The following is a 22,741-nucleotide window of genomic DNA, read 5'->3' as shown; positions in this document are numbered from 1 at the left end:
GGGTTCATTGAAAGAAATAGATCTCATCTAGAAACATAAAGACCAAAAAAAAAAAAAAAATTAAAAACCTCACAAACACCACCAAAACCCCCTTTAAATACTGTTTTTTGTAGCACTCACACAAAACGTTTGTTCCAGAATTCTGAAACATATTGCTTCTTTAAGCAATTTAAATAACTTTTTGATAACATTTATCATAACTTGGTGGGAGAAAGCATTCTTGGTGATGCACAGAGATAATGTAGTCGTGGTAAAGGTGTATGAAGACATCTATGGGATAAGAGCTTACTTAAGCCCCAGACTTGTTTTTTCAATCAGTTCATCCGAGTAAGATGGAGCTGAGGTTAGGGAAATTAATTATATGGAATCGAGTTAAGACTCAGGGAATAAGATCATCCATCCCCTCAAAAAATCCACAAGTAATGTGAATGAGACAATATGAGATGTTTTGTCCAATGCAATGTAGAGAGTATCCAGGTTTCTCTTGTTCTGCTTCCACACTTCGAATATTTCATAATTGTGCTCTCAGAATAACTAAGGTAAACAGAGGAACTATTATATGTATTTTAAAGCAAACGCTCATTAATTATGCTTTATTTATTTGGTGATTTGAGTAAAGGAAACAGTTCATTAATTCCACTTGTTTCCAAGCAAAAATTCCAGGATTAAAAATGCTTACCAATGGAAAGCAACAGCTCCCTAAAGCTGATCTCAGCAACCAGCCAACAACCAGTGAGTGGTCTCCACCAGCACCTGCTGATGTCCAGCACTTCCAGCAGCCCAGTTCCTGGCCCTGCTACTGGTCTCAATCTTTACGCACCTGCTTTAGCCTGTCAGCTGCCAGACCCACACATGCAGCCTAAGAGAGACTCTAAGGAAGGGCTGTCTAAACATCCTCAGACTGGCTTCCAGACAACACTGTATGGGAGTACCTTCATTATTCACATTCTATGCTACTTAGCCACTCAAAAGATGGCTGATGAGAGAGATGGGAAATACAAATGCAGTTATTTTCTACTTCTCTGGTGAGACAAATGGAGCAAAGAAGGCTTTTGTGGATAGTAACCTATTTCTGCTCATTTCTGTCTTCTTACCATTTCTTATGCGACATGACTTCACTCCCTCCTCTTCCTCCACATCTGAACCTCACCAATCTATCTTTCCAGCCCCATACCAGGTAGTCCATATTATGATTTTCTGTGCACACAATAGGTCACTAAACCAAGAAATTTTTAATGTTCTTTTGACTTTTTAATGATGCACTGAAGTTATCAGATGCAGTTATTAGCAATCATATTAATTTTACCATTCACAAATGAAAATCCATTTTCTGTGCTTCCTGAGCATATCAAATGCAGCCGACTTCACTTTCAAAAAAATAGAGAGCCTAATAATGACTATAGGATCAACTGCAAATGACAAAATTTTAAATGCCATTTATAAGCTACTTTTAGTCATGATATTGTTCATATCCTAGTCCATGAATGGAGAGCACGTTGCACTGAATTTAGGGACTTCAGGTCAGTTTTCTAAAGTGACACTTGGAAATGGTGAGTAAGGTGGTCAAAGACTAGTGTCAAGGACAATGAATCAGTGCTGCAAATACAGAACTTGCCTACAACCCTATCATTAGCTAATTTTATGTTTATTGTGTGAATAGAAAGAAAAAAATTGAGTTACTTATCCACCATATCTGCTAGAATATAAATTTGGTAGAGCATCAACTCACAAAAGGCTTAGTAGAATCAATTTCCTTATCGGAGATGCCCTTTCTTCATAAGAGTTGATTGACACTGAGGATTTACACACTTAACACTGCCTCTTAACTTTATCACAACAGTGTACAAGTTGGTGTGACCCTTGGCTCCTGACAGCAATGTCACAATCATGTAGATTTCTTTTACTTTGTTTACTTTCACAGTATAACTGGAAGAAGAAAATCAGTCTTACATGGAGAAAGAGTAGTAGAATACGTGTGATGAAATAAAAACTGTGTGTTTACCAATGGAAATAAATATGCTTTCATACAAAGAATTCAATTTTGATGAACCTTTAGATATTCTGTATATTCAGGAACTTCAAATAATACAATTTTGGAGCTGAATAATGTCCTATGGATATTATGTAAAGTTGGACACATAAAAGGTTCATTCAGTATAATTTTACATTTCTACATAAGGGAACTAAGGAAATGATGTTACCAGAGCCAGTTAGAGGCTGGGCTGGGACCAGAATGCACCCAGTCTTGCCTCATCCAATGCTGATTTCCCCTGACTAGTACTGACACCAAGTGTTCCTAAAAATGCTTAACAACTTCTTTAGGGAAACATGCTTAACAATAGTGGATTCGAGAAAATTAAAAAAACAAAATAAAACAACCTTCTCTTCTGCCTTATCTCATTTGCCAAATCAACAATTCCCAAATAATTAGCTGCTTTAATAGTCCCTCGATGGTCAATTCATACTGGCCAATTCTGTTTCTTCTCAGACCTCATCTCATCTGTTCACAGAGGCCTCAGCAGGACTCAGGTGATTAACTTCCAGTCACTCCTTCCTACATCCTCCACGCTTTGAGCCCCTGCACAGTTTTCCCATTTTGTGAGGGCATCTCACACTGGCTGGAAAGAGGGGCAGGCAGACTAGGTTTCTCAATTCCTCACTCCAAGCAGCTAAGAAAATAAATGTATATTTCATATGCTCTCTGAAATAACCACAATCAATAATTACTAGCACCAACACAGCTGTTCTGGGTACATCCACCATCCCAGCATTGCCATTTTTGGGAGAAGAAAAGCTATTCTCACACCTGCCAAAAGTTTTTACAACTTGGTTCATCCCAGAGCAAAGGCAAAACCATGCTCAGACTTTCAGGAGGGCCAGGTTTATGAAATTAAGAAGGACATTTCTAATATTAACATTGATTACCAATGTTGAAACTGCTCAGAAATGTGTATCACCTTTAAATGTATATGGAAGGGGTAAAATTTGAAAAATTCCTTTCATAGAGAATAAAAACATTTATTATTGACAGAGGTATGAAAGGAACTTACTGTAAATATTTGGACAGGCACTTGGAAAGGAGGATAGAGGGATATTCCAGCAATAATGAAAAGTTCATACTCTTCTCTAAGTTAGCTCTAGATTATGAAATCTCTCACTGTGAAGTGGTTCCAAGTGCCAGCTCAAGTCTGCAAGGGTAAAATACCCTCATCTAGAGCCCAGCATGGGGCCTGAACTGTCACACGCCTCTACTACATGAAGTAATAATACTTGATCTTACACAGAGTAACTCCTAACATTTCTGAAATAGAGAAGATCAGCCCTCTCCATTTCCTACCCATGAACACAATCCTGTCTTAATTAAAACAAATTATGCTTTAGAGAAAATTACAGCTGTTATCAGGCTCGCATTATTTATAAGCCTCTATAGTGACTATTTTTGGGTCCTTAAAGATGCATCCAATGTGGCCCTTCCTTTTAAAAGAAACCCATTGCAGGACTGCATACTTCATATGTGCAATCTTATTCAGCCTTCACGATAGCTCTGTAAAGCAAGTCCTATCATAGCCTTTTCTCTGGGAAAGAGAAGCGCTGATAATTTGTTTCAGGTGAAATAGCTAGACAGTAACCAAATTGAGCAAGAGAGGGACTCTATACCACTATAGGCCTCATCCAAGGATGAACAGGAAGAGAACAGAACACACAGTGGGGTTAAGGGGTGTGCCAAATCAGTTGCCTGGATGATCAATTCTCCAGGAACTCAGAGAAGATCTTTGTTGTAGTGTTCACTTTGGTGACCACAATTCAGCTACGGTTGACTAGGAGCTGAGTGTGAACAGATGGGCCCACCTGACCCACTCGACAGGAGCTGCTATCGCACAGAGCACGATGGCAGAAAGTGCCACAGTCATTTTTCTTACTGGCCATGTTGCCTAACTTTGCCAAGACTCAGTTTACAAATCAATAAGCTGAGTGTTCCTGTGAGGCTCATGCCCATGCCCACCTCAACTGGCTATAGGTGTTATAATAATGTTCACAGCTAAATATTAGGTTTGACTGTATTCATCAAACATGAGGTGAGGAATGCAAGCTCAGGTGAAGCAGAAAAACAAACCTGCTATCTAAGCCATATATACTTTAAAATCAGTTGATATTATCAACTGAGTTCCATGGGCCCTTGTTTGTTACATAGTGGTTTTTCTTTTCCGATTACTGCCGTGTTATGTTGAAGGAAACTGATCTGTCTGTTCTCAAATCTATGTTTAGAATCATAGAAATTCAAAATTAGTAAAGACCTCAACTTGACCTAATCTAATCCCTACATGATTTTGAATCTTCCCTTAACAGGGACACCCATACTATACCATACTAGAACCCTCTTGTGAGGAGGAGTTCACTTACCTCCCAGGTAGCCCAGCAGTCACTATAAACACAACGAACCAAACCAAAAGAACAAAGGACTGTTATTGATAACTGATTACTCTAGGAGTAGAATAGTCTAACAGAGGGATTTAAAATAGGATTTGCAGAAGTTGATTTAAATTGCCCACACAGTTACTAATGGATCTCTAAACTAAAACTGAAAACAAGATGATAATACAAATTTGAAATTTGCACCTACACAAGGTTAGAATAGATTTGTGTTCCTCTCCATAAAAATGCACAACAATTCACAATATAGTAACCTAAATTTGATACTTGGATGTCAGATAACTTTGTGCAATTAAATAATGTGAAACCACATATGTATTTATGAAAAACACACATTTGTTTCCAAAATGGATGATATTATATTGGGTACACTCGGCAAGCCAAGTCTTAGCTTTGTTAATGTTCTAAATACACAGAATTCCACCAGGATGTAGTTAAATCTTGAGAGAGAATTTCTAAAGCAAATCCCAGTTAAAGTCAATTTTCATTAAGTGGAACCAATTTTTAAATAAGCTCCCTTTTCTTTCCGCCTAGCTATATATCATTCCAAAATTTTACATTTGCCGCCCAGTTTAACAGTAATCTGTCATTTATTAAAAAGCAAACTGGTACTAATCCTGCTACAGCTGGGTGTATATCAGATAAAAACATATCCCTCCTGGATGGAATTAGTTAAGTTTATTATGATTATTACTACTGCTTTCATTATATCTCTTCTGTCCCCTCGTGGTGAATGTATGCCTTTAATTTAAGGGTGGGGAAATATGTGTATGTTCACTTGTGTGTATGTACAAGCAATCTTTGCTTTCAGCAAACACTCCACATAATCCATCAGTTTTTAAATCTGGTGAATTGAAAAGGCATTTGATGATGGGAAGGGAAAATAGTGGTCAGAGTCTTCCTAAGAGACTAAACAGACATACGCCAACGGATGTCTATCAAATGTCTTGGTTTCCATCTGGACCCCTAAATACAATAGAGTCAGGATGGGATGAGATACACAGTTTCAACAGAGAGTGAAGGGGCCAATGATCCTGATTTCACTGACTCTTCTTGACCATCCTTGACAATGGCTCTGTTCTGTTAAGAGTTCACTCGAAAGCTTTAATTGGTATTACTAAAGCCGAAGAAACTCAAAGAAAAATGACTTGAACTTCAAAGTATTCTTGTAGATAAAATGACAAAGCAAACCCTATAAGCTATGCTCCTAAAATAGCTACAAAAAACTGCATGATTTCTCCAGAAAAAAAGACTAAGATAAATGCCAAACCAGTGCTTGGCATATAGTGGGTATTCAAGAAATACTTCTTTTTTTTTTTTTTTTTTTTTGAGATCTCGCTTCTGTTGCCCAGGCTGGAGTGCAGTGGCCCAATTTCAGCTCACTGCAACACTGGCCTCCCGGGTTCAAGCGATTCTCCTACCTCAGCCTCCTGAACAGCTGGGATTATAGGCGTGCACCACCATGCCTAACTAATTTTTGTATTTTTAGTAGAGATGGAGTTTCACCATGTTGGCCAGGCTGGTCTCGAACTCTTGACTGCAAGTGATCCACCCACCTTGGCCTCCCAGAGTGCTGTTATAACAGGCATGAGCCACCGTGCCCGGTCTTAAAAAATATTTGAGTAAAATAATAATGGGAATACTGGTAACCTTAATATAGGCTTTTCTGACTATGAAAAAGATACCATTTCAAGTTTTTTTCTCTTTTTCTAAAAAATGTTATTAAACACATTTGTCAGGAAATTGTGAAATGCTGTCAATATTATACACCTGCTGATGAATATCGATTGCAACAAGTGTATTAAAATCCAATTGAGGCAAAAAAGATGATTCCAAGGCAACTAGATTGTGCTACAGTAAGTCTTCTTATTGTGGGCTGTTTACTCTGCTCTAGCTTACCAGATTGTGTAAACTGAAGGGACTTTCGGAGCTTGCTTGCACTTTATTTAGAACATTTATTCATCATTATACAGTGAACTCCCCAAAGACAAGGGCTGAGTGCTATTCATCTTTCCCTACCATCTAGAAAAGTGCCTGGAATATTATAACCCCTCAGTGAATGCCTCTTCAATGCAACCAGGAATAAATGAATGAACAAAGAATCAATCATAGAAAACTTCAGGGTCTTAGTTTCTTATTCTGACACAAACCCTGGAGTCATCTACAGCTGAAGCATTGTCAACTCACTCACTTGTTTTATAAAATCATTTTCCTATTTAGGACTGACTGGGAAGATGAAGCCAAGAATGTTTCCTGAGAGAACACTTTGCTGGCCATGCCAAGGAGCCAAGCCAAAGGCTCACCATGGTAAATGAAACTGTGTAAGTCTGAATGAGAGAAACTTTTAAACTGTCCTTTCCTAAGATGACATGTAAAATTTCAATTCTGAGACCCTGGCAAAACTGACAAAGAACCTGTGAGAGAACCTATATGCCCTACTAAGAAGCCTAGGATGTTCCTTGTCAGTCATAAGGAGCAATGATGAGTTTTAAAGAGAAAAAAAATGACAAGATTTGCCTATGAAAATACTTCATTGACTGCAGTATTCAGGCAGAATTGAAAGATGAAGCTCAAGCTGGGAAGTTTGGAAAGTATGCTGTAGTAGAAGTCTGTATGAGAGATTTGTTTCTAACTGTGAGGACAAGAAGGCAGATGGATTTCCTAAGGTTTTAGGAAACAGTACATGCAAGACTTACTAGATGACTAGCATGAGGAATGGAAGAAATCTCGGGGTTAGGAAGGGAGACTGGGTGAATGGGAGTGCCATTAACAAGTGAGAGAATACATAAATGTTGATAAAATTAACCACTAATATTATTTCTAGTTCCAATGTTTGGACTCTAAAGGTCTAATGACTTTAGGTGAATTACATAAACTAATTCTGCAAATTTTAAAATGAAGTTAAATTTAAAAGCAATTCAAAAAAGTAATAAAAAGAAAAGCTTCTATGTAGTTAAAGTTGAGAACCGTAGTTAAATGCATCATTTTACTACAGGACTTTTCAGAGCCCTTAATATGCTTTTATTTTATTTTATTTATTTATTTATTTATTTATTTATTTATTTATTTATTTATTTATTTTTGAGACAGAGTTTTGCTCTTGTTGCCCAGGCTGGAGTGCAATGGCGCAATCTCGACTCACTGCAAACTCCGCCTCCCGGGTTCAAGTGATTCTCCTGCCTCAGCCTCCTGAGTAGCTGGCATTACAGGTGCGGGCTACCATGCCCAGCTAATTTTTGTATTTTTAGTAGAGACAGGGTCTCACCATGTTGGCCAAGCTGGTTTCAAACTCCTGACCTCAGGTGATTTGCCCACCTCAGCTTCCCAAAGTGCTGGGATTACAGGTGAGAGCCACCACACCCAGCCTTAATATGCTTTTAAATCCTCAAAAGGAGCATATAATAAGTGGTGTTTCTTAAGTATACTTGACAATAAAACCTCTCTACCCCCAACCCCTTTTGCCTATCATTTTATTAAATTAGTGGTTTATGCCATATACTTTAGAAAATATTATCTTTGATATTTTTCCCACTTATATAGGTCATTATTTTATAATAATCTCAAGATTATATAATGACCTTCTGTAAGGGTTACTCAGCAACATGAGATTTAGAACAATAAAAATTTTATGGTATTTTGCATGATTAGTCAGTATTTTGTTTTTATTACCTTTGCCCATTTTAAATAGTGATAATGACTAAGATTCATAACATATTTAGAGACTTTACATTGTTACAGGAGCTCTGCTGAATATTTTACAGGAATTAATCATATAATCCTTACAACATTACTATAAAGCATTTACTAGCATTTAGCTCCATTTTAATATAGAAACAAACTGATCCTCAGAGAGGCTAATTAACCTGAACACGACACAAAAGTACTGGAATTCATATTTCCAAATCCGGGTCTGGGTACTTTAACCACTATACTACACCATGTATGTTTATAACATTTCTAGAATATTAAGCAAAAATAATACCAGTGTGATCCTTAAGTAAATTATCTCAGTACATGCATCAAATTGGCATGGAAGTCATTTATAAATTCATTCACTCATTCATCCTTTCTTCACTAAACCCCTGTTGAGTGTCAGATACTATTGTGGGTACTTGGGTACAAGCATGGAAGAGACAATGAGATCAGTAGAAATAATCAATAGAAGGAGGTATAATAATTCCAAAGAAGGGATTCTGAAGGGCTGGAGTGCATGTATGTTATATTGTATATAGGGAAAACCAGAGAAGCCTTTTAAAAAGACAAGTTAGATGAGAGCTCAGAGAAGCATGGGGTTTTGTATATAGGGGTCACTGTGACCTTGTCAAAAAGCAGCTTCAGTGGATTGCTGGGGTGGAGTCCTGAAGCAGTGGCTTCAAGAGATAATGGAAAAAGAAAGTTGGAGGATGGCAAGGTGGGACAACGGCTTCAGGGAATCTCATTTTAAAGGGAAAAAAAAGGAGAAATGAGGCAGTATTAGGGAGGAGATAAGAAACTGAATCCAGCAGCACATCAAAGCTAATATACCATGATCAAGTTGGGATGCAAGGCTGGTTCAAGCATGCAAATCAATAAATGTGATTTACCACATAAATATAATTAAAAGCAAAACCTACATGATTAACTCAATAGAGACAGAAAAATATCTCAATATAATCCAACATCCCTTCATAATAAAAACCCTCAACAGACTAGGCATCAAACGAACTTACCTCAAAATAATAAGAGCCATCTATGACAAACTCACAGCCAACAATGCACTGAACAGTCAAAAGCTGGAACCATTCCCCTTGAGAACCAAAACAAGACAGAGAATGCCCACTCTCAACACTCTTACTGGAAGTTGAGAGTACTGGAAGTCCTTGCCAGAGCAATCAGACAAGAGAAAGAAATAAAAAGCATCCAAGTAGGAAAAGAAGTCAAACTATTTCTCTTTGCTGATGATATGATTCTAGACTTGGAAAACCCTGAAGACTCCACTGAATGGCTCCTGAAACCAATAAACAACTTCAGTGAAGCTCCAAGATATAAAACCAACGCACGAAAATCAGTAGCATTTCTATACACCAATAATGTTCAAGTTGAGAACCATATAAAGAATGCAATCTGGCCGGGTGTGGTGGCTCATGCCTGTAATCCCAGCACTTGGGAGGCCAAGGCGGGCAGATCACCTGAGGTCAGGAGTTCGAGACCAACCCGGCCAACATGGTGAAACATGCCCAGCTAATTTTTGTATTTTTAGTAGAGATGGGGATCTCTACTAAAAATACCAAAATTAGCTGGGCATGGTAGTGCGCACCTGTAGTCCCAGCTACTTGGGAGTCTGAGGCAGGAGAATCATTTGAACCCCAGAGGCGGAGGTTGCAGTGAGCCAAGATCACGCACGCCACTACACTCCAACCTGGGTGACAGGGTGAACTCCATCTCGATTTAAAAAAAAAAAATGCAATCCATCCACACTAGCCACACACACATAATAAATACCTAAGGATGTGTCTAACCAAGGACGTGAAAGATGTCTACAAGAAGAAGAGAAAACACTGCTAAAAGAAATCAGAGATGACACAAACAAATAGAAAAAACATTCCATGCTCATGAACTGGAAGAATCAATATTGTTAAAATGGCCACACTGCCCAGAGAAATCTATAGATTCAATGCTTTTCCTAACAAACTATCAATGTCATTTTTCACAGAACTAGTAAAAACTATTCTAAAATTCACATGGAACCAAAAAAGAGTCCGAATGGCCAAAGTGATCCTAAGCAAAAAGAACAAAGCCAGAGGCATTACATTACTTGGTATAAACTATACTAAAAGCCTACAGTAACCAAAACAGCACGACATTGGTACACAAACAGACATGTAGACCAATAAAATATAATAGAGAATCCAGAAATAAAGCCACACATCTACAGCAATCTGATTTTCAACAAAGTCAACCAAAAAAATAGCAATAGAGAAAGGACTCCTCATTCAATAAATGGCGCTGGGATAAGTAATAGAGAAAGGACTCCCTATTCAATAAATAGTGCTGGGATAACTGGCTAGCCTTATACAGAAGAATGAAACTGGACCCCTACCTTTCACCATATACAAAAATTAACTCAGGATGGATTAAAGATTTAAATGTAAGACCTCAAGCTATAAGAATCCTAGAGGAAAATCTAGGAAATGCCATTTTGGATATGGGTCTTGGGAAAGAATTTGTGACCAGGTTCTCAAAAGCAATTGTGACAGAAACAAAAGTTGATAAGTTGGATCTAATTAAACTAAAAAGCTTCTGCACAGCAAAAGAAATTATCAATAAATAACCTACAGAATGGGAGAACATATTCACAAACTACACATCCAACAAAAGTCTAATATCCAGGATCTATAAGGAACTTAAACAATTCAACAATCAAAAAACAACCCCATTAACAAATGCGCAAAAGACATGAACAGACACTTCTCAATAGAGGACATACATGCAGACAACAAATATGAAAAAATTTTCCACATCACTAATCATCAGAGAAATGTAAATCAAAACCACAATAGGATACCATCTGTGGAAAGCAGTCTGGAGACTTCTCAAAGAACTTAAAACAGAGCTACCGTTCAACCTAGCAATTCCATTACTGGGTATGTATCCAAAAGCAAATAAATTGTTCTACCAAAAAGACACAAGCACTCATATGTTCATTGTAGTGCTGTTCACAATAGTGAAGACATGGAATCAACCTAGGTGCCCAATCAATGGTGGATTGGATAAAGAAAATGTGGTACACATACACCATGGAATACTACACAGCCATGAAAAAGAATAAAACCATGTCCTTTGTAGCAACATGGATACAGTTGGAGGCCATTATCCTAAGCAAATTAACACAGGGACAGAAAATCAAATACTGCACGCTCTCACTTATAAGTGGGAGCTAAACATTAGGTACTCATGGACATAATGATGGGAACAACAGACACTGCAGACTATGGGGAGGGGAGAGAGGAAGGGGTGGATGGGTTGAAAAACTAGCTGCTGGGTACTATACTCACTACCTGGGTGAGCCTCAGCATCACACAATTTACCCACGTAACAAACCTGCACATGTACCCCTGAATCTAAAATAAAGTTGAGATTATTTTTAAAAAGACCAAAGAAGGAGTCTCCTCTTTTCTTTTAAGACAGGAGGATGAACAGTACAAATGGATATTGATGGTAATAATAGAGTTGAGAGAGAAATTTTGATGATAAAACAATTTTTTTGAGGCAGGTCTTTGATGGGGTGACATGGGGTAGGGTCCAGTGAACAAATGGAGGAGGTGGCCTTAGGTGGAAGATGAATGATTAATTCACCATAGTAACAGAAGAAAAGCTAGAGTATGTGGCCACAGATAAAGATGGAAGGTCAGGTGTGCCAAATAAAATCAAAATGACAACATGTAACAGAATTTACCAGATTTCTTTGAAGCCTATGTTTTGTCTTCTTTGGCTAGGCTGAATTTCTGTTTTTTCTCCCTATAAATTGGGAAAAACAGTACCTATCTTTTGAGATCATCATGAAGATTAAATGTTATTTAAGTCCCAGAAGATGACTATAGTATAATAAACTGGGTAAAATGTTAAATATTCATGTTGCTATTATTATTATTACTATTAATTGTATGCAGCCCAAATTATATAACTCTAACTCTTGCACTTAATTTTATAGCTCCTTAGAAGAAAGAGCACGTTGTCAACTGTGACAAGGTTTGTTTAACATAGTTTCTCTAATGTAATTTTGCCACATTAATTCTAAAAGGGCTATAAATGGAATCAATTCTGATTTTGTTAAAGTCTCTGAAAACAGTATTACATTCTTTGAGCCAAATGCTTATCTTATAGTAAGCAAGTAGGGAGCATTTTGAAATTCAATATTTGCTACATTTTTTCATTAGCTTGCAGAAAGAATGGATGCAATCAATACTTGGACTCCCTGAGCAAAATGTATTTATTTCCTCTGTGAAAATCTCTCTTGATACTTGGGCTTATCTATTGCTGCCTGATCTCTTTGATGGTCTTGATGCTGCTGCCACCCTGGTCCAACACTCTCCTGGACCACTTCAATCTTCCAGTCATGCCTCTTCATCTCTCACCCCACATACAGTTACTGTTTACACAGCAGTGATCTTTTAAAATTGTATAAGGTCAGGCCACAATTCTGTGTAGTCTTTCATGGCTTCCTATAACAGAACACAATTCACAGGCCCACCATGATTTAGAAAGCCTTGCTGAGCTGGCCCCTGCCTTCCCCTCCAACACATCTCCCTTGGCCCTCTTCCTGTTCCACCTTGCCCCCAACACCTACATTAGTATTGTGTTCTGGAAATACACCTAAATCTTTCCCTACCTGGGGTTCTTTGCTCTTTCTGTTCCTTCTGCATATAATAGTTCTTCATATGATGGGCTTGTTATCATTTATGTCTCTGTTCAAATATCACCTCCTCAAAGAGGATGTTCTGTCTTCCCTAACTAAGGCAGCTGTGCTTTCCCTCAGCAGAAATCACTTTACTTTTATTCATACACTTACCCTCAGCTGAAATTGTCTTGATTGTTTCTATCCTTGTTTCCTGTTTTGTTGCTAGAATGTAGGAACTTTTATGTATTACATAGAAGATGCAGATGTCTTTTTCACCCCTTTATCTACAGTATATAGAAAGTGGGAGCTCGCTAAGCTTAATATGATGAATAAATAAATTCCAATCCCTACATTTTTGTAAATGATAAACCCCAATAGGCCAGAATGACTTTAGGCTGCTGCATAGGTTTTCAGCCAGCTAACTGAAGGAATTATTTTATCAGTCATTTATTTCTTCATTTCTTAAATAACTAAGCCAATAAATCACTTATTTATTTCTTTGTTGTACCCTATAATCTAATATTGTATTAAGTTTTTATTCAATTATTTTCTTTATCTCTGACAATGTGTGTGACACAAAAATACAAATGATAATACTATCAAAGAATATAAAATTTCCTGTCTCACTTGATGCCCCATGAAAAAGATTTATTTAACCTGGAAAAGAGAAATATACTGCTTAAAATATTAAATTATATATTAATAGATATTTAGAGGAACATCCTTTGGGAAAATACAAACAAAATTCAGGACTACAAACACGGATAACTAGACTGAATTTCTATATCCAGAGGCTATCTCACTGAAATCGAAGATATGCTTTTAAAGGCAAGTGAAATTGAAGGTTTGTACAGACATAGGAAGAACAAAATAAATGACACTACAGAGCTCAGGAAGGCTACGTTGACTTGCATCATATTATTATTATTATTATTATTATTATTATTATTTTATTGAGATGGAGTCTTACTCTGTTGCCCAGGCTGGAATGCAGTGGCGTGATCTTGGCTCACTGCAACCTCCACTCCCTGGGTTCAAGCGATTCTCCTGCCTCAGCCTCTTGAGTAGCTGGGATTACAGGCACCAGCCACCACACTCAGCTAATTTTTGTATTTTTAGTAGAGATGGGATTTTGCCATGTTGGCCAGGCTGATCTCGAACTCCTGACCTCAGGTGATCCGCCCTCCTTGGCCTCCCAAAGTGTTGGGATTACAGGCATGAGCCACCACACCCGGCCTGCATCATATTATTTTTAATCTACCCCAACAGGTAACTTACTGGAATTATCAGGAACTAGGCACTGTGGAAATGGTATAGGAGAGAAGGATGATGGACTGAGGACAAATTTAAATAGTTTTATAGGAGGACATGATCTTTTCTCTGAAAAATAAAATGCATTTATTATATTTCAGGTATTATACTAGTTGCTTTATACGCATTATCATCTCATTTTGCATTTATAACATCTCTGTGAGTACTATTAGTGCCCTACCTTAGATGAGAAAATGGAAGCAGAGAGGTAATTTGATCTACATAAGGTTAGAGAGAAGTAAATGGCAAATATTGGACTCAATCCTAACCTAACCTGAAAGCCTATTTGTATTAAACACATGAAAACACTATCTCCTTGACCTCATCACATTTAAATGCAGCACCATGGTTTTTCCATATTTAGATGTGCAATGCTATGAGCCAAAAAAAAATTTGTTCTTATTGATAGTTATTTCTTTTGTTACTACCTCAACTCTAAAAGCAAATGGTTTGATTTACAACTGAATTCCTTTTTTTCCCTAAGTAAAACCTTGGAAGATCTTCAATGGAATGTTGAATTAATTATGGTATCTCTATACTCTAAAAATTTTGAAACAAATAAAATAAATGAGTTCTATTCTTAAGGGTTGCCCCAGAAAGATGCCTAGGGTAGACCGTTAGGTGCAAATAGTAATGTGCAGAGGTATATAATCTCTGTTTGCATGTTAATATGCACAAGAGTATGGAAACATGTAGCTTATACTCTTAACAGTGGTTACCCAGTTGGGTGGAGAAATCTATTAAGTTCATCTTTACACTCATTTGTGTATAATCTATTCCAATAAGCATAGTTTACTTTCATAATTAATAATGAATATAAAGTAAATTTCCTCCAAATTATTTCTAAATATAATCTTCCTAATGTGTTGGAATAATTTTCTCAGGTGATTTTGTTTCTAATCTTAACCCCTTTTTACTCTTCTTTTAACCAAAGTACCATATTTTTAATTTTTTACACACTAAGCTTCCAGTTAAGATTTCCACTGAATGAAAGACTCCCCAGCAAAAATAAATTTGAACATTGTTGGTTCATGTGTTCTGCTTCAGTGACACGCCTACTAGTCTGTTAGTAAAACCAGCTATTGAATATGGGGCATTCTTTATATATATATGTGCATTCATGAGGTTATGTGTATTACTAATTTAAGTATTTTCAGATTAATGAGAAAGTCCAGATTGCTCTTTATTATAAGAGCCATATACATATAATTTTATGATTAAATATGCACAGTGTTTGGTTTACTGAATTTGAATGATCATTCTATTGAAAACATAGAGATCATAGCAATTTGTAGTCTGTGGCTTCAGTAATGAAATCACCAGATTACATAGAATATATTCATTTGGTGTTAAGGCACCTTGAAAGAAAACTTCTAGACAATGACTTAAAACATTATCCTAAGGTTTAAAAGACTCTAATATAGGAAGCTGAAAATTGACAAAGAGCTAAAAAAAGTGAATGTTTTAACCAAACCTGAACTATCATTCAGCTAGGAAGTACCTACAAAATAAGTATATAATTTTATCCTCCAGTCTATTTCTGAATAATTAGAAGACAGCTTAGCACAGTCTTCTATTAAAACCCGAACAAAAATCCCACAAAGATGTGGGCAAATCGTTATTATTTTTACTCCAGCTGCAACATTACATTAATCAACAATGCATTCCACTGTAAGTATCTGAGCTGGATATTTAACAACCCTGTGGTTAGCATCATTTGTAGTTAATTAAATTTGATTCAATAACTTTTATTGAATACTCACTAGAATGCAATGCACTGTCTAGGTTTTGCAAAGCCCATGAAGATGTGTGGAGCACAAGTGCTGCTCTCTAGGAACTCGCAATTTAGTAAGGAAGATATACCCAGAACTAACTCTGATATAAAGCACAATATGATAAGAACTCTATGTAACACTAGTAAGAATATAAAGCATAGGTAGGGGCTGTTTATAGTTAATTCCAGTTTGGGCAGTGAGAAGGCTTCTGGGAAGACGTAAACCTTTTTTAGCTGGGGCTTGATGGTCAAACAGGATTTGGCTTACAGTGGGAGGACTTGGGGATGGGGCACGGGAGCTATGCAGGAGGAACAAGGAAAGCATTCTGTGCTGATGGATAGGAGTAGAGCACGTCTACATTATAAGGAGTAAAAGAGAGGAGAAGAAAAGGGAGGTTAGGGCCAGATCAATAATGGCCTTCAATGAACAAGACTAACTGTATGCTTTAAATCACCCAAAGGTCCATTCATGAATAAGAAAAAGACATTACTTCTGGTGGAGCTCTCCTCCTTTCATGATTACAAAGATTAGTATCCTTACTTTTAAAATTTAATTTAAATAAGACAGGGTTTCTTAAGATCTGTAATTTGAAATAGACATTTTATTACATTAGATTATATGGTTAGTTTTTTGTGGGAGAGTGGTCAATCAATTTTTTGGTGTAATTAAGGAAAAGAACGACGCATTAAGCTAATTGGTTACAGCGATCAGGAGCTGGAACACAAATAATATTGTCCTGGGACAGAGGTAAGAGAAACTAGGGAAAGTATTTAAAAAGGGAGATGCCCCAAGGGGCATCACTATGCAATGTATTCACACTACCTGGAGAGTGTTAAATATCTTCACTCAATTTCACAGTCCTAAGAATTTATTTCTCCAAATGCAAGATTAACGTATTAATATATTTTCTTTGAAAGAATTTAAGCACTGTAACATACCTCTGTTCTCTTCAGAAGAAACTCTCTAGCTCTTAGTTCACTGGCAGAACAGAAATAACTCACAATCCCAAATGTTCACCACCTCTTTCCATTAGCCTACCTGCTGGCTCAGCCTAGCAGCTCCATCCAGTTCTCTAGACTGCAGTTGGAAACCCATAGATTCTTCATATGAGAATCATCACCCATCCACACAGTATAAGCCTCCATGCTTTTAAAACCTACCATTCTAACGCCGTTTTCAAAGGCTTGCCGGGTGAGGGGGGCTGGTCCGTCCACAGTCTTGCCATCATCATCCGGGCCCCAGCTGGCACTGTAAATGTGCACGTGCTGGGGGTTGAAGCTAACTGATTTTGCTTCAACCATGTCCGTGACATCTCCGTCCAGCATTCGCACTCCTTCAACACAGAAAGGAGAACTAGCTCATTACAGGGCTTCCCTACACAACACTCAAAGAACAGAGCTGCAGGATTCTCGGGGGGAAGAATACATTTTTAATCAACACTTAAGTGAGCATATCTTCCCCCAGCAAAAGGATAATGTATACTTTGCAGGCAGTATCTTGGGCAGAAAGGATGTCATATTGTATATAAAAGAGCAAAACTTCAATTTTTTTAATCCATTTTCTTTTTCTAAGGTTCCTTTCCTTATAACAGCTGCCACAGTCTCTCCCTTCTCATCCCTCTCTTGAGTGAGTACTTGACAAAGAGATCTTCAAGCAATCCATCTCCCTTAAACTCTTTATTGAATAACTTGTGTTCATAATTGATATAAAACATTCTATCTAACCTTAGCAGTGATATACTATTTGGAAAGCTGCCAAGGTAGGATGGTCTCGTATCCTCCATATTTAATATTAGCCCCTAATCATAAGATTGATGTGAACTTCATGTTTCTTTTTTTGCTAAGTTATTTATGTCAAATAATAAATAAGAATAATCTCTGTGGATGTAACATTTCAAATAATTCTCAAAGGGTTTTAGCAATGTTTAGTTATTAATCTTCATTTAAGTATATTTCTATCAAACAGATAGGAATTTACTATTAACCCTATTTTGCAAAAAGAGACATTAAGATACTCAGAAATAAATTCTATGCCAAATGTCAGGCTTTCCTTTTTTCCTTCTATTTTGGAGGCTTATAAAAACAACCACAACCAAGCATCTAATTGTTAAGTAAACATATCTCTCCTTCAGCTTAAATTAAACACCATCACTGAAACACTGTATCATTTAAAAATTATATTTTTACAGGCCAAATTTAATCCTTAGGAAAACCTTGTCATCAGTAGGATTTTAAGTTTTTATTGGTTATCAACAAACGGGGATTAAATAATAAAAACCCACATGAAACAGGTTTAGAGACTATGTGAACTGAGGTGGGAATACCGGTAGAAATAAAAATATTATTGAAGGAACTATGTTTAACTTTTAATTATAAAACTTGCAAACAAAGAAAAATAGAAAGAACGAAGAATGAACATATATATACATAGCCACTACTCAATAACTGTTAACATTTTGTCTCATTTTCTTAATCCAAAAATATAAATATTAGGTTGAACCATTTTAAATTCCATGACAGATGTGACCCTTTATCCTTTAAAAATTTTTACAAAAAATAGGGACATAAGTTCCCACTGCCATCTAACATCTAGCCAACATTCCATTCCCCTCCATGTATCTCTAAAGACATTGCATTTGGTTGTTAATGTCTCTTGACTGTCTTTCTTCTAGACTCTTGAATTTTTAATGGAGATGTGTGTTAACAGGAGAGGTGGAGAATGAAAGCTGTGAACAAGTTCCATTAAAAATTTTGGGGACGGGCGCGGTGGCTCACGCCTGTAATCCCAGCACTTTGGGAGGCCGAGGCGGGTGGATCACGAGGTCAGGAGATCCAGACCATCCTGGTTAACATGGTGAAACCCCGTCTCTACTAAAAATACAAAAAATTAGCCGGGCGCAGTGGTGGGCGCCTATATTCCCAGCTACTCGGGAGGCTGAGGCAGAAGAATGGCATGAACCCAGGAGGTGGAGCTTGCAGTGAGCCGAGATCATGCCACTGCACTCCAGCCTGGGTGACAGAGCGAGACTCCGTCTTAAAAAAAAAAAAAAAAAAAAAAAAAACTGGAATGGAAATTGGAAAGTTTGTCCATGGTGTGAGTAAAAAACCCTACATAATGATCTCGATGTACTGCATCCTGAGTAACACTGGTTTAATTTAATTTAAATATTCAAAATTCATCTGCATGTTTTTTAGCAAAGAAAGATGAACGACTCCATCCTCTTACTTTCTATTGAAAAGCATAAAATGAAACTATTTTATTGGTACAATGAGGTCTGAAATAAACACAGTAATTGCCCCAAATAAGCTCACTAGTGTTCTAAATGCCAACAGGAGAGTAGGACATAACACTTGAATTCAGTTTCTATGTCATGCATGAAAAAATGCTTGTAAATCATACTTAGAGGTTGATGTTCATTTTCTAATAGAAATTTCACAAAAAAAGAATTTTACTTTGTCAAGTTTAAAGATAAAAGGCTGCTTTTTCCTCATTTAACTCCAAGCCTTCATGCCTTGGGTATGGGGGTTAAATTTATTATTCAGAATGTTCTTGTTGTAGAACATTTTTGATTTGTTGCCATATATTCTTTTTTTTTTTTTTAAATAAGGTTCTGTAAGCTAGGTCATTGGTTTATCTGTGAGTTCACAAGTTCGTCCTCTCATTTTTTAAAAATTATTAAGATTTCTGGGTTTGTGCTGGAGAGTATTGATAAGAACCCGGGGCTGTGTGTCTGTGTATGCGAGAAACTATATCCTGGACCATGAGAAGGGCTGACCTGGCCGCCTCTGATCTAATTCTCTTGGGATGATGAGGGGCCTCCAAAACTCTCATCATTCTTCAGGGAATGAAGAATTTTTTTCTTTGCCTCTTTTCTTTAGCTCTTTCATATGCATTGTGCTTAATAAATAGCAGATGCTCCCTGCTAGTTAATTACTGCTTAACAAACTATCATACTCATAAGAATTCAGGGGGAGAAAAAGGAAAGAAAGAGGTCAAATGCACTATGGACCAATATTCAAGGTAGTTTCAGAAAGGCTTTTCTTAGTTCTATTACTGTATACCTTAAATATTTCATGTTAGGGAATCTCTATATTTATATTCCTATCCTAGAAAGAATTGTCATTTTTATTTTTTAGTTCTAACACTATTTCCCACTTGAAAACAAATAGTGCATTGGAAACAAGGAGGTCAACCTGGTTCCAGGAGCTTCATTCATCTTATGACGCCCTTAGGAGACCCCTAGGGAATACCTTCAGGCATAATGATAAAATCATGAGGATCCATAGAATCTATTACAATATTTTCTTCCCATTTGTGTGTGGCTGTGGCACCAGGCTGTTGCTTACAAAGATGATTACAAATGGGAAAGTTAAGAGTTTGCTTTTATCAATGCTTAAATTCATACTGCTTTGGCTGGGTCCTTATAGTAAGTATATGTATAATTGAGTTTTTACGTATACATGCCTGCATATAGATATAATCTGAATCATTCATGGAAATAGTATCACTATATTATGGGATTACAAAAGGAGATTTTTGCCATACATCATTTTAATTACAATTAAAAGGAACTTTTTAAAAGCCTAAGCCAAAGGAAAAAAAAACAAAAACAAAAAACCAGGATTTTCCACTTTGAGAGAATTACAAAATGCTTCTTTCCATAGAGATATTATGGCCTAATGTTTATATTATTAGTTCTTTCTAACCCAGGCACCAATTGTAGCATTTTGGTACAAATGTCAATGACCCCCATCTTCACTACTAGATAACATTTTTTTTCAAGTCTGTTTAAAAGAAAAGTGTTTACGATATTTTAGGGTGACTGCTTCAGAAGTCTTTAACTAAATATATTTAACGGCACATGCTAACATGGTCATGTTGGGGCCAGCAATAGTTGAACACTATTAGGTAGAGATATGCCCAATCGTTTAACCTCCATTTAAAAAGGATTCTGAAAGCCAGTCAGCCAAAGAGCTAACTGGCGCATTTCTACATCCACGTGAGTTGGTTTCCCATACCTCCGATCTTGGCGTTGAAAGCAATTCCGACTGTGCAGTGCGAATTGTTTGCAGCGGCTGCCACTTCTCCAGCACAGCGAGTCCCATGCCTGCAGGCAGAACACACACACTTTCTCAAGTAAGACACACCATTCTCACAAAGCCAACGCGTCACTGCCACCACTCAGAGTGGTGAAGAATGTACCCAGCTGTGGTGTTTCTGGAACTTCCTTCCCAAGTAGCACTTTGTCTGTCCATGGCAAACTTCTAGCACTTAATTAGATTGTTTTGGATTATATTCTTGACGTATTTATTTTTCATATCTTGCTTTCCCAACCGGACAATCTCCTTGAAAGCTAAAAGTTAGAAAACCTTCGTTTCTATATCCCCCAAACTTCTAGTGATCCACATAGTTGTCACTGGATATATGTGCTACCAGATACTTGAAATGTGACTACTGCAACCTTATCTCAATTTTTTATTTAAGCTTAAGAACTAATACTCAAATCAATTATTAGAAAACTTAAGATGGGTATGAGAATCTGCTTTTTAAATTGTAAATTTAAATACAGATCAAGTATTTCCAATAACAATTTATTAGCAGAAATGTGATGTGCTTTAAATAAACAGTGGATTTCAAAGATTTTGTATGCAAAAATGAAAAGGTAAAATATCTTATTAATCATTGTTTTATACCAGCTACATGTTAAAATATTTTATTGAATAAAATGTTATCCACACTTATTTTACTTGTTTTTACCTTTTTACTTTGTAAAAGAAATGTGGATACTAGAAAATTAAAAAAATTATTTACAGAAAAAGCATTCTCTGTTATTTTGTCACAATAATTTTGTGCCTTGATCAGAGAAATCTTTTAGCCGAAAGAACTTTTAAGATCCTCTTTCAAGGATGGCAAAGAAGTTTTCAGTATAAAGTACAATTTGCTTAGAAACGGTGGCCTAAAACTGTGTGCTGAGAAGAATTCTAAAGCGTGACTGAGCCCAGAGAAAGAACACCAAGACTGACCTCTAATGTCTGCCATGCCTGCAGAAGAGGGATGTGACAGTCATTATGGTTTATCTGTCATTGCTAATGAAGTTAAATGCCCATCTCTTCCCTCATTTTTAGAGAGGAGGGCATCTAGGAGGACCAGAGATATGAAAGGGTACGTCGAGAGTAGCACAGTTAGCAAAACAGTGACTAAAACTCAAGCCCCCAAATCCATTTCAGTGCTTTTAATTTTACAGCACAGCTGCCTCAGACCACTACTCTCTGTGCAACTATAATCAAGTTACTGCTTACAACTGATAGGTACACATGCAAGTTTACATAAAAGAGATATATACTGCTGTTTTCACTTAGTAATATTATGTATATTTTTCTAAATATTAATCTATATATTACTTTAATGTTTATTAATGTACTGCATAATTCCTTAAATGATATATATAAATGTTTGTGTAGTATGTGTGTATCTGTCTATATATACACACACCATAAGCTTTTTAACAAGACCTCTTTTCCTGGAACTTTGCTCAGTTATTCACTAATATTAACAACAATACGAAGAACAATCTTGAGTACAGACATCATTTTATGCCTTGGGACGAATTCCTAGAAGTAGAATTACTGGATCAAAGAGTAGAGAGTATGTTGTCAAATTGTTAACAGCACAAAAAAGTAATATAACCAAAACTCATAAAAGTTGTAAGACTGAAACAATTACTATACAATGAAAACTATAAAAAACGGATCAAAGAAATTGAAGAAAACACAAACAAATGAAAAGATGTTCCATGCTCCTGGACTGAAAGAATTAGTATTGTTAAAATGTTCATACTACCCAAAGC

At 36.7% G+C, this 22,741-nt stretch overlaps 1 protein-coding gene across 8 annotated transcripts in view; it reads right to left on the bottom strand.

The window, feature by feature from the left end:
* The window catches only part of PCSK5 (proprotein convertase subtilisin/kexin type 5), a 465,695-nt gene that overhangs the window by 269,533 nt on the left and 173,421 nt on the right, over positions 1 to 22,741 (bottom strand). For all 8 annotated transcript variants that reach the window (XR_010148685.1, XR_010148686.1, XM_016960969.4 and 5 more), the window contains exons 6-7: positions 20,913 to 21,001; positions 17,055 to 17,227 (exon numbers count right to left, since the gene is read on the bottom strand). Coding sequence is in view for 6 of the 8 variants with exons in the window: in XM_016960969.4 (XP_016816458.3) it covers positions 17,055 to 17,227; positions 20,913 to 21,001 (262 nt within the window). In the remaining 2 variants the exon portion in view is untranslated. The remainder of the gene's footprint in view (positions 1 to 17,054; positions 17,228 to 20,912; positions 21,002 to 22,741) is intronic.

Source organism: Pan troglodytes, chromosome 11 (genome assembly GCF_028858775.2).
Source record: "Pan troglodytes isolate AG18354 chromosome 11, NHGRI_mPanTro3-v2.0_pri, whole genome shotgun sequence".
NCBI lineage: Eukaryota > Metazoa > Chordata > Mammalia > Primates > Hominidae > Pan > Pan troglodytes.
This window is presented reverse-complemented; position numbering and strand designations above follow the sequence as displayed.